General features: G+C 49.5%; 1 protein-coding gene across 9 annotated transcripts in view; it reads right to left on the bottom strand.

Annotated features, from left to right (window-relative positions):
• IKZF4 (IKAROS family zinc finger 4) overlaps positions 1–12,474 on the bottom strand; it is a 50,722-nt gene that overhangs the window by 23,492 nt on the left and 14,756 nt on the right. For 2 of the 9 annotated variants that reach the window (XM_065575864.1, XM_065575865.1), the window contains exons 2-3: positions 9,584–9,638; positions 1,536–1,640 (exon numbers count right to left, since the gene is read on the bottom strand). In XM_065575864.1, coding sequence (XP_065431936.1) covers positions 1,536–1,640; positions 9,584–9,623 — 145 coding nt within the window. In that variant the 5' untranslated portion in view covers positions 9,624–9,638. Of the gene's footprint in view, positions 1–1,495; positions 1,641–3,495; positions 3,640–9,583; positions 9,639–12,474 lie in introns of those variants that run through there. The other 7 variants (XM_065575863.1, XM_065575862.1, XM_065575868.1 and 4 more) reach the window with 6 other exon arrangements.

Raw genomic sequence — 12,474 nt, 5'->3', positions numbered from 1 at the left:
CACTTGTCCTAGGGTCATGCCATTTTTGACATGCAAGTGACACATGAAATTTCTCAGCAATTGCCACAGTGAAGGGTGGGCGAGCAGACTCAGGATTTTGGGGGCAATTTTGAAATCAGACCTGCCTATTTTACCGACGTGGGCTCTGAAATGTATTTTAAAAAGAAGCTTAATTCACCTTTGGACCGTGGAGAATGGTCAGTCACAACGCAGAGACTTACCAACTTTCAATCGGAAGTGCGTCCAAACCCCATTGCTACTTCCCCCCCCAGCCTGGCTCATCACTCAGCCTAGCCACACCCACGTCTCGGAAAGTCCAAGCAGCAGCAGCTTGTCACAGACAAGCCGTTAATGGCCCACGCCAACGTGACTCCATGCTGTGACGTTAAAGTTCCGCAGAGGAGGGAGACGACGTTTCCCGAGAGCGCTGAAGATAGATCTTGAGCAGGAGAAAAAAAACCCAATGGGAACTGGATGGACTTGACGACATCTGCAATCTCAGGTGATCAGAGGTTGCAAGTCATCGGTCACGGCTGGCGTTAAGACAGCATACGCCTTCGATTTTCAGTGGAATGCAGCAGGCTCCTTTCATCTCCTAGGCCCGAGGTTAAGAGTTAATGTTCGCCAACCCTACCAACATGTGCTTAAGAGCGGCTGCTCCTAGCCCTCTCCTTTGCCCATCCCTTCACCAACCTGGCACTGCATACCCCAGGACTTCCAGCTACCGGACGCTTGCTCAGCAAGCCAGGCTAGGCAAAGCTCCGGACGCACACGAGGGCAGAGCTGCTGATGTCCAGAGTCATGTTCTCGCGCCAAGATCTCGTTTCAGACATTGCTAGCTCTTTTATCCGATTGTCTGGAGCGGGGAGCATACGTTGGTCTTGTGCTGAAGAGGTTTGTTTCAACACGCCCGTCAGCTTTCAGAAACCTACCATAGCTACAGAAACAATCCCTCTCCTGCTAAAACACACTCCCAGCTGCTACACTTCTCTAGACACACGTTATCCACTCTCCACTGGCGCCGAGTGCAGAGAGCCCGGTCACAGGAATAACTACACCTCCAACTCCCATTGAGAGGGGTAATGGGGAGGTGGCCCTGGTCCATTTCCAATACATCAGACCTGGTGGTTGCAATGAGACTTCATTCCTATGTAGCCCCTGGGGTTCAGCCCCCCGAGTGAACTCCTCTCCTGTTAACAGAGGCAGGAGGACGCAGCTGTTTTGGTTCTGTGCCAAACAAACAAATGAAGCTTATTTGGGGAGTATAGAATTTAGCACGGCAGGGTTACACACAGGTGACTTTAAATCTCAAGGCAGAGAGGCTGGTAGCTCAGGTAAGTAACCCCATTGCAGCTCTGAACACAAGAACTGAAGTCAGAATTTATCCTCTTCAGTTTAAAAAGTCAAATTCTAAAGGAAACTCAGGACACCAAGCTTCCTGGTCGGCCTAACAGAGAGCCCGGCCTGCATGTGGCGAGGAGGACGGTGTACTCACCACTCAGGGAGCGGCTCGGGGAGGAGGACGGTGTACTCACCACTCAGGGAGCGGCTCGGGGAGGAGTGCTGGCTGTTTGGGGTGCTCACCGTGGGTCCCACGAGCGCCGAGCTGAACTCTTTCTCCAGAGAGGTATCCCCACTACCTTCGGGAAGAAGAAGCAGGGAACACGGATGAGATGTGGCTGCTCCTGCCAGCTTTAAGATCGGTTTCAGTCAGTGAAATCCTCTCCCTCCTTACCAAAGCAGCGGAGCCCTGGAAAGAGACTCCGGCTGGACCTCAGACACCTCTAGATCGGGTGTCAGAAGACAAACACTACAGTGTGCTGCTCACAGCAAGACAAACCTTCCTTACCGGGGGGCAATATGGTGGCCATGGACCTAGGGACATTCCAGGTGCCATGCAAACTGGGGGCTACTTTGCAGTGAAGTGGTTAGTGGACACTTGGAAGGATCCACATAGCTAGGTGCCAGGACGACCACCGGGCCGCAGGGGAAAGGTGGAGCCCAGGTGTATTGGGCCCCTGGCTACGCAAGCGTTTGGGACGGCTCCCAAGGGAGCCCCTTTGCCAGGGCAACATGGCAGCAGTTGGACGGGCTGAAGCTCTCCCCAGACGCAGGTCTGTTTTCTGTACCCCGACGGGGACCGTGAGCCAGCACATGACGCACGCTAGTTTGCAATCACCAACTGGGGGTGGACATTTCCCACAACAAGGTGGCTGTCAAAAAAATCAGCCCTGGGAGGCCGGGGGTTAATTCAGTCCAGCAGGGCTGATTCAGCTCTTCACCCTCCCGTGATTAATGATGCACTGCAGTTTCTTGCTTGGATCAAGAGCCCCCCTGCTGCAAACAGACACGCAAGAACCTTTGGGGCAGCGCGCATGTGCGGGCGCATGGTGAATGTCCCCTCCCCACCGCTGTTGCGTGCTGGCTGCTGCCCTGTACCCCAGAAGTGGCTGCATCTCAGTGATGCGGCATGAACAGAGTTGGCGAGGAGCTTTGGGATGAAGAAGGCTGTAGCAGTGTGCCCTTTTACTGCAGATGGGCAAACTGTTTCCAATAGCTGCATCTGGGTAAACCCGAGTCCCGACACACACAGTGTCGAGCTCGCCCTGGTGTTTGACGGGCCAGGGGGAATGCTGCATCAGGAGGCCAAGCCGGCAATGGGAGTCATTTACCATAAACGCCCGGAAGCGATGTGGTGGGCTGCAAATCACCACGCGGCACAGAGCCACCACGCTGAGCTGCGACTCCTCAGGCAGCGTTCTGCCCCCTCCAGCCCACCCTGGAGCAATATTTGAAGAGAGAGTTTCTGTTTCCCTGGGCTGGGGTGGTTGAGATCCCCCGGATCCTCTCCCCCATGCTTTGACTGGCTCAATAAGATGTTGCCAGCAAGTTTGAGTCATGCTAAGCCACCATGCATCGCCAGCAGAAGCCACCCACCCCGGCTAACGGATATTAGCTCTGAATTAGGGGAGGTTAACGATTTCAGACCATTTCAGACAACCAAACCCAACACTAAGAAACCCAGTGATGCTGCAGGCGTCAGTCAGGGTGATTTAACGTCCCCCAAGAGCGGGTCCCAGCTCTGTCTCAGTCCCTGCCGGCAGGAGCTGGGCGTTGCATGGAGGGTACATTTGACAGCTGGAAAGCCTTTCCAAAGAGGCACTTTCGGGGGGGAACAGGGGCACCCTGATCTCTGTTAAAGGCACTTAGCACCTCTGATTATAAACCATGCTCTGTTCCCACATCCCTGCCAGCGTTTGCCTTTTTGTCATTTTTCCATGGTCAGACGCCTGCGGTAGCATTTCAAATGGTCAAGTGTTTCCTTATCCCCCCGCCCCCCCGCAATCGCTTCATCTCCATCTAAAGATATTTCTTCTGCACAGCATGTTAAAGAACCCGCACCCCCTTTCTCCTCCCCACCGCCGATGACACCAAATGGAAAGGGACACAGAAAAGGCACGGAGTTCTTCCCCCCAGCCCTCTCGTTTCACTTACATTATTCTACCTTGCTGAAGATACCCTGGAGTGTTCTCACAGCCAACTCCTTGGAAACAGCACTGAAATACAGGCTGTGTGTGCATGTCTGCATGGCAGTGGTAGGGTGAACTCAGCCACTCACCTTCCAGGAAGAACAGATTCCTGGAAGTGAGAGAAACGGCCGTCATTTTACAGTTAGCAGGAATTCAGGGCTGCGGCATCCCCTTTTGCAGAGACGCTCGCTCGCTCGCTCCCCTGGCTGCTCGGCGGGTGTGCGCACGTGTCCGAAAATAGCACAGCCAGCAAGAGGGCAAGGCTGGGCCATCCCTTTAACAAGCCAGCTAGGGCAAAAAGGTGCTAACCCTAGAGCCCTGTCTCCACGGGGAATGGCTGCAGGGCACCCAGCGCACACACAGCACTGTCCAAACCCAGACAAGAGAGACTGAATGCTGCAGAAGGGGGAATACCCCTCAGATCTGCCATCACGGACCTTGCAATGCATGGACACGAGACGTAACTGAGCAAAGTACCATGAAATACAACCGTGAGGGGTGGGGGGAGTGTTTTCCTACCTGCACTTACACCAAACCCATGTCTTGGCCTCTAACAAGCAGCAGCCCCCCGCCAAGCATTCAGTTAATGACAGAACATTGGGGCAGCCCCTCCACTTGTAGTAATGGGGTGGGGGAGGAGGGTGTCTTTAAATCTTAGTCACGGATTGAAGCTGGGTGGGGAAATATTTAACGTAATCCAGACCCTGGCAAGCGACCTGTGTCCTGGGGAGCTCTGAGCCAGCCAAGTGCCCTATCTTCCAAGAGGACTTTAACCCTTTCCTTCTACCCAGACGGGGGGGTTTGTGCAAACTGCTCTGGAAAAGTCACCTGCACCTGGCAGACAGGCCCAGGAACTCACAATGGAACTAGCAGGTTTCCTTTCAATACACACAAAGAGAAGATCTGCAGCTTTATATTTTACTCCTTTGACCTGCTTCTTGGAGGGACTAGTACATGGCTTCCGATCGTCTCTTCAGAGTTTTCGACTCGAATAACTCTTCCAGCTTTAAGACTTCAGGCAGCCTAAGGTAACACACTTCACTAACTAAATGTGTGCATAAGTCTTGCACACAACATAAAACAACAATTTGTTCGTCTATAGCACCTGTCGTCCGAAGTAATTAAACCTCACTAGGCCTCTGTATGCTATTATCCCCATTTCATAGATGGGGAAACTGAGGCAAAGAGACCGAAAGCAACTAGCTTCACCCAGACGAGTGATCTGACATACAAGTAAGTGGCAAAGTTGGGAACAGAACCCAGGAGTCCTTGCTCCCATGCCCCCAGCCTCTCACACACGCTTCTCTGCTTCCAGCAAACACCTCAGGCAAAAGGCGAGGCAAACGGACGACGTCAGTAGGTAGCAAGGATCCCAGTCTCATCACATGTGTTTGACGGTAACAGAACAGCAAAGTTCTAATCACACAGAATGGCTCTTACTTTCTTTTTAAAACCCATGGAGAGAGGGTTCTCGCTCTACAACCCGAGGACTTGCTGCCTCAGGGAATTGATATGCCATACGTGTTGCTTACTGCCCCCGTGACTGGTAGTAACTGAGTCATTACCAGAGCTGATCAAAAACTGTCCTTTATTTTCCCAGAAAAAGTTCCCATTTTCTTAAAAACATTTTCAGGTTTTCAGTTTTCCAAGGAAAGCCTGAAAATCTGACAAAACTGGAAATTCCCTTTAATTACAGAGCCCGTTTTTGGGGAAGAGAGTTTTGACGCAAGTTTTGGTTCTGCTTTTTTCTTTTTGAACCGACTCTAGTCATGCCTGACCCTCGGCTATTCAAGACCCGAATCAAATGATTGGGTGGCTCTTGGTCTGGTTCCTCGCGGAGAGGTCACCGCTGAGAACATCACCCGGACCCCCCTTGCAGACTGTCTAAACTGTGAGGTCAAGGATCGAATGGGCCCTGGCGAGTGAATTCCCCCACCCCCCAAAGGGGGGCCTTCAGGGCAGGGCTTGGTCTATGCTGTACCTGAGCATGATATACTCGTCACTTTAAAAGACAAACTGAATACAAGGTTTGGGGTCCGACTTTGATCAAGAGAAGCCAAGACACTTCCTGATGAAGCCACCGCTCCATGCTCCACTCACCACGTTGTGGGCTTGCACTCTGGGCCAAATTTAGATGTGGGGTAAGCAGGTGCAACTCCACTGGCTTCCACTGGGCCTGACTTTGCCCCCTAACAATGTGGTACCAAAGCATCAGTAAGAATGGAAGGTGGAGCCTGATCCCCTGGCTGTAGTTCACGTTTTCCCAGAGAAAGGTTTCCTGCTAGATAGGCCGGTGTGTTTAATGTCAGATCATCCTTGATCACATCCCTTTGCAGCCTGGGACGACAGGCCAGGATAAAGCAGTTTCTGAATTCCTTCTGGTCACATTTCCCTCTTGCATGAGGTGGCTACAGGGCGAGTGTGCGGACAGCATCCTTGACCAAAAGCGAACGCCGGCCTGGCCAGCTTTGCCACCCCACAGGGAAGAGGAAAATTTGATGGTGTGACTCCAATTCTTCTTCCCTTCTTGATCAGTCCCTTTGCTACTTTATCCTTGACAAGCGGCCAACAGCTGCTTGCAATTCGGAGTTCACGCACCCTAAGCTCAAGCAGGATTCAAATTACATCAGCGGAGCTGCTCTCTGTTCGTTTCAAGCATTCTTAGGGAACTCCGGCATCTCCATGGAGTTCAGGGGCAAACAGCAACCTGCTGCAAAGGCGGCGGGGCGGGGCGAGGCTCGCCGGAAAATTCCCAAAGAAAAGGGAAGCAGCAGCTTGCAAGACAATGCAAACCTCTGAGCAGAGTGCACCCAGGCATGGACAAAGCAGGGAGACGCAGCTCTGCCGAGGGGGAAAATGAACTAACCGAGCAAAGCAGTCACTTCCAGCGAGCGCCCACCCTCGCGCCATACGAGCCACCAGCCCCTGCTCACGGAAGCGTTTCATGACTTAGCAAGGGGGCATCCTGGCGGCCAGATCCCAGGACTGTACGGCGTTCCAGACCCCAAGCAGCAGAGCCCTGAGAGAAACCAACAATCCAGCCACCAGCACGCAGCCTCCAGGGAGCAGAGGAAGCTTCTTTTCTTAAAAACGAAACAAAAAACCGACGAACACTCATTGGATTCGGTCAGTCAGAGTCTGCTGCAAACAGACACTGTTCACGTTTCCTTGCCCAGCTCCATCAGTGCACCCCAATCCTGGCCGGCGGCAGTACCCCGTTTAACAGCTCTGGCTCTGCCGCAACGCTCTATTAATGCACTTCACGTCTCACCTTCACCCCTGGGAGTCCAGGTCTTTTGGTCACTGCCCATGGAGCTCCATCCGCCTATCACCTTAGTCTACAATAGGAATTCAGGGAAGCCCCATGGCCTCTGTTGTGCAAGAGGTCAGACAGCCGACCTCCGTGCTCCACTCTGGCTTTGTAATTGATCAATCTACCCCAAACCTTATCCTAGTCCAAGGCTTTCCTTGAGCAGAGACTGAATTTCAAACTGAAAGAAGAGGATATGGACGCATCCACTAGAGAACTGCAGGGCCCCACCAAGCTAGCATTCACTTCTCACCTACGAAGACTAGGCACCAGGTTTCCAGTGGCAACCCTCTAGCCTCTGAAACCCACTGGCACGTCTGGAGATCTTCACAAGTCACCATCATTCTGACCCGCTCTGTCCACCCACACCCGAAAGGGTAGGGTGACCAGATGTCATGATTTTATAGAGACGGTCCCAATTTTTGGGTCTTTTTCTTATATAGGCTCCTATTACCCCCCACCCTCTGTCCCAATTTTTCACACTTGCTGACTGGTCACCCTACGAAAGGGCCTTCACGTTACCAACAGATCGTAACAATCAAACAACACCAAAGAGGTGAACTCACCCCACGCAAACACCTCACCCTCTCCCCGCGCAACATTTCATGGCTCCAAACCCAGCCTGAGCTCCAGATTTAATCCTAACACTCTCTAACGAACAATAGTGCAGTGTTTGGCAGGGCAGATATTTCAGAGCCGCCATGGGGGTCTTAAATATCACCTGTGTTTAGCATTGTGTATTCACGTGCGGAAGAATGGAGTCTAACAGGAGAGAATAAAATATCCATCCTATAAACATAAGCAAACTCCTTCAACTAGCTAACATTGCAGATCAAGCCAGATGTCACTGGAAAGATACTTTTTCTTCCGTTTGCAGCGAGGGCTAAGATCTGACCTGTGGTCTGGAGGACCCGACGTACTAATGATCACCAAACCAACGAGCACATGATGACATTCAGAACTGCCCACGGGGATTCCTGATATCTAGCAGCGAGTGGCAGCTGGTCTGACCAGCCCAGCATCCCCCAACTCACTATTGTTATAATCTGTATCTGAGGGGCCATGTAACGTCATTGGAAAGCTCGTAACTTGCTGGTTATGAATATCAATGTGTCATGTAGGTGCAAGAAACTGGTGCAAAGTTATGGACAGAAACAAAGTATAATTCTTAAAATACGTTTGCCAGTCAAACAGGAGTTACCCCACCCCACACAAAGGAATATGGTTTCTCTACTGGGCAGTTACTTCCAAAGTACTTGGAAAGACAATGAGAATGCATTTACAGACAAATAAAGCTATCAAGCTAACACATGGGGGAGGGGGGCAGGAGAGACAGCATGGTTACACCCCAGCAGGGAAGAGAAATTGTATCTGAACTATAGAGATGGGGAATCTAAACATCAAATCATATGCAACTGAATCAACTGACTGAATACAATATCAGGTCCTTTATGAATGCCTGGAACACGCTGGAGATTAACATCCTTGGGAAATGGCTGTATTAACGCTCTAGGAGGAATTATGAAGACTCACTAATAGTATGTTTTAAAACATGTGGCTGAAGAAGAGAAGGAACAGCTCCCTCCCAGACAGGGAGGCAGCTGTGTACCAGTCTCTAGGATCCTTCAACCCAAGGGGGCAGGGGTTGCAGTCTGTGGGAACTGGACTAGAGAGAAGGGGAAGAGAGCCCCTAAGATCTCTTTCACTTGGGGTGACGAGGGAAGCTTGCCTGTTGCTCTTCTGTGACGATGGTCTGGCCTTGGTATGACCAGCCATTTTGAGTTATCTTGCTGGGCGCACGTGGTAAGATTTTACCTTGATCCCAGACAGTGGCTTGGTAAGTGAAGTCTTAGCCATTGGAAGCATGTTTTGTTGTGTGTTACTTGGAATCCTTTCTACCTTTATTCCCTTGAACTCACTTCATTCATGCTCTTCTGTTACTAAAACGGTTTATTTTTACTACAGACCAAGCCAGTGCTGTGTTGAACTGGCAGTGAGTATTAACTCCAGTTAAAGTGATGAGCTGGTGGGATGGGACTCTTCACAGGACAAATCAACCTTATTACTTCCCTGAGCTGGCTGGGAGAGGGCTGGACACGCCAAGGCATACGGCTTTGGGGAAACTCAGGACTGGGGGTGCGTTGGGGTCATCTCACTGGTTGTAACCCAGGCTGGTGGAAGCCAGAGTGGGGCTATATTCAGGCTGTTGAACCATGGCTGTCTAAGCAGAGACCCTCAGGATGTGATCTGCACGCTTCTTGCTGTCTGTGAGCGTCCCAGGCTGAGAACTACAGTATCAAGGCCTTGTAAGGCACCCAGGGTTGCATAGCAAGTGGTGACACAACCCCTCACTGGCCTGGGTTTGCACCCTGAACAGACTGGACCATCACACACGACTAACCCAGTGTATAAAATCTGGTATCATTAGGTTGATCTTGGCAAACTAAATTCTAACTCAGTTTCTAAAACTATCCTTATGGACAGTGGATGTATCTGTTGCTGAGAAGGGGAATGCCAACAACACGTGTCAATACTTTTCAGCTCTTAGTATTAACAAACTATGCTAGATAATCTGAAAACAATCCATATCACCACCATAAATTATGTGCCTTACGGTAGAGCTGTGGAGCAAAGCAACACACCCGCATTAGACTCCCAGACAGGTAACTAGTGAGCATCAGAAAATGGCCTTTTAAAATATCGATATCCAAAATATCGGACAACAGCAAAATAAGGGACATACCAGATATGTAGGAGCGTCCATTGCAGTCTTCTATATCCATCTTTAAGGTACTTTGCTGAAAGAGAAAGCAGAGCTCTGTCAGCAAGTGTCTGGAAATGCAGGGCTGGAATCTCTTTCCAGACACAACCTCTTTAGTAAAAGGGCCCATCAACCTCTGAGAGTGGATGAATTACCCAGGCCTGATTTATAAATGCCAGCTTCCAGCACTGACTTTTGACACAGTGGAACAAGCTAAAACTTGGATTTGATCCCCGCTTTGGAACGAAATGTAGATTGCCCACTAAAGAACTACTTTCTAGGCACCGAGAAACAACCTTCTATGGAAAGCAAAACCTGGTTTTAAGCTGTCGCTATTATACAGCGGTCAATGCGAGGCAGGTTTGGCAGTTTGCAGTACATAGCATCCAACTAACCAGCAATGAGTCCCAAGAAACAAAATGAATACAGCGCGTTTTCATGCAAGCCCCTGCCTTCAGCTCTCCACCATTGCAGGTCTGCAGCAGTTACACGGGAGTCTGTTTGTCAAATGACATTAGTTCTTAAAAGTCAGACTTGTAACACTGGAAGTGCTGTAAGACGGGGGGAAAGCAGCTGTCAATTCTCCTGGAGCATCTGACAAGGCAGGACCTGATTCAAACTTCACTGGTCCAGAAGGACAAGCGCCCACAGGCCGTTGCTAATTAATCTGAAACCTCGGGTGGCGAGGTATGATAGCCATTGTACATACAATCAAGGCCACTCTTTGCTGCAATGCCCCATTTCAACAGGGGACTTCTCTACTGAAAACTGATGCTGGTCTATATGGGGTGGCACCAGGTACCTGAAGTCTGGAGCCGGAGAAGTGTTTAACTGAAGCATTCAGCTTCATTTTATCAATGAAAAAGGATGCTTCTTTGGGCAATGAGATTGAAAACTAGCACCCAATGTGCCGCTGAGCAGTCTGGCATCAGCCATTCCAAAGATCACGCTAGAATAAAAGCAAAATCTGCCTTCTATGTTGCTACTTGGTGCCCTGCAGAGATAATGAACATTGTATCCATCCAAATGGCTTTTTGTCAATTACATTTGTTGTTTAAAAAACAAAATGAGGCCAGCCTCAAAAAAAACACAAGTTTGGCTGTTTAGAATTCACGCTGTAATTGGCAATTGGTACGTTCGGAAACGAGAAGAATTTGCTGCCGAGAACAATTAAAAGTGATCGTTTGCTGCGATGAATTATCTCCTTGAGAAGGAAAATAAATGCCTTTTGCCAAATGTGAACACAAAGGCCAAAAAAACAATAGAATTAACTTTTTTCCTCCCTTTTTTCATGATCAAATGTTACTTAAAGCCAGTGCAAACAGCTTTTTTTTTTTTTTTTTTATAAAGGTCAGAGAAATAATCTGAGTTACCCCCTTCTGTTAATTCCCATTTTAGAGAGGATTTGTTTTTAAGCCAAAGGAACTCAAATAAATGGTGTTAATGTTACAATTTTATAAGCAAACTGGGGGCAGCGTAGAACCGAGATGGACAGGGCAGCCAGGGAGACAGGATGGCTTAGTGGCTTGAGCAATCAACTGGGACTCATGAAAGCTGGGGTCTAGTCCCAGCTTTGCCCCGGCATCCTGGGTGACCTTAGCCAGGTCACTCTGTGTCTCATCTGCAAAGCAGGGACAAGGTTACTGACCTCCTTTGTAAAGCATGTTCAGATCCCTGGATGAAAAGCAGGGCATACTGGATTTCTTTCTTTCGTTGATGTACTAATCACTTTCTATTAACCCACCCGATCTAATTACTCATTTTTAAATAAAGTTTAGGTCTTGCCAACCCCCACTGAGTTGAAAAGCATCCATGAAAACAAGCTGGCTTTGACGACACGGAGCCTTTCGCTCCTGGGTCACCAGTTTGAAGCCAGGCTAGGTCAGCAGTGATGGTTTCCGGCAGATCGCTATCGGTCAGCCTGTGTCCTGTGAGTTGGTGGGTCTCCGCTCAGTCTCCAGTATCCCCGTTACAAATACTCAAATGGGCTCTGCTGCTGGTAATCGCAGCAGAAACTGCCCTCTCAGCCCTAAAGGTGGTATGGAGCCTCCAGAACGAAGACAAACCTTGAGGGTGGGGGAGTTTGCGTGGCTGCGTGCTCCTATTTCATAGATAAACAAGAGGACTCGGTCCCCGATGCGTCACTCTCACATGTTCACAGTTAATCACGCTAAATAAACCAAGCAGAGAGGCTCTTTTTATTGTCCTCCCAGTTTTAAAACAACTATAGACAACGGGTCCTTGCTCCACCTGCTACTCAAAACGCTGGGTTTGCTGGTTATCCAGTTCCAGTTCCGAGGGCTGAATTACACTGGAAAAGCGTCCGACCCACAGTGGCGATTAACTTTACGAGATGAAAATAATTTAGGTTGAAATATAGATTTCAGCGCCAGGTTATACGGTAACTGCCTCCTGCCGTTTTATTTTTGTTGACTCCATAATTTTGCTGTTTAATGTTATGCACACACACTTGGGGATCCACACGACACGCTAATACAAGTCAGTTTTAGTTCGTTCACTCTCCCGCCCCTTGCCCTGCACTCTGCACTGAAAACACTCAATTTAAAAAAAAACCCACAACAAAATGCAAAGGGATTATCCTAAAATCTTTCGAAAGCCGAGTGTTTATGGATGTTTAAAAGTGGATTATTTGGTATGAAGTGGGTCCACTTCTCAGGTTTGCCCAATTTATTTTATTGTTTAATAAAGCAGATGCCCCTTTCAAAACACATTCTCTCGACGCCAACTTGAACTAACTCTGCCCCATCTATCGCCATAAGACCCTTGTTAATCACAAAGCCGAGTTTGCTTTGGCTCTTAACACCACACTCAGGACAAGCCGAACCAGACTTACTCTTGCAGCCAGCATGTTC

This window comes from Chrysemys picta, chromosome 22 (genome assembly GCF_011386835.1).
Source record: "Chrysemys picta bellii isolate R12L10 chromosome 22, ASM1138683v2, whole genome shotgun sequence".
Taxonomy (NCBI): Eukaryota; Metazoa; Chordata; order Testudines; family Emydidae; genus Chrysemys; species Chrysemys picta.
Note: the sequence above shows the minus strand (reverse complement) of the source record. Positions and strands in the feature narration are given on the sequence as shown.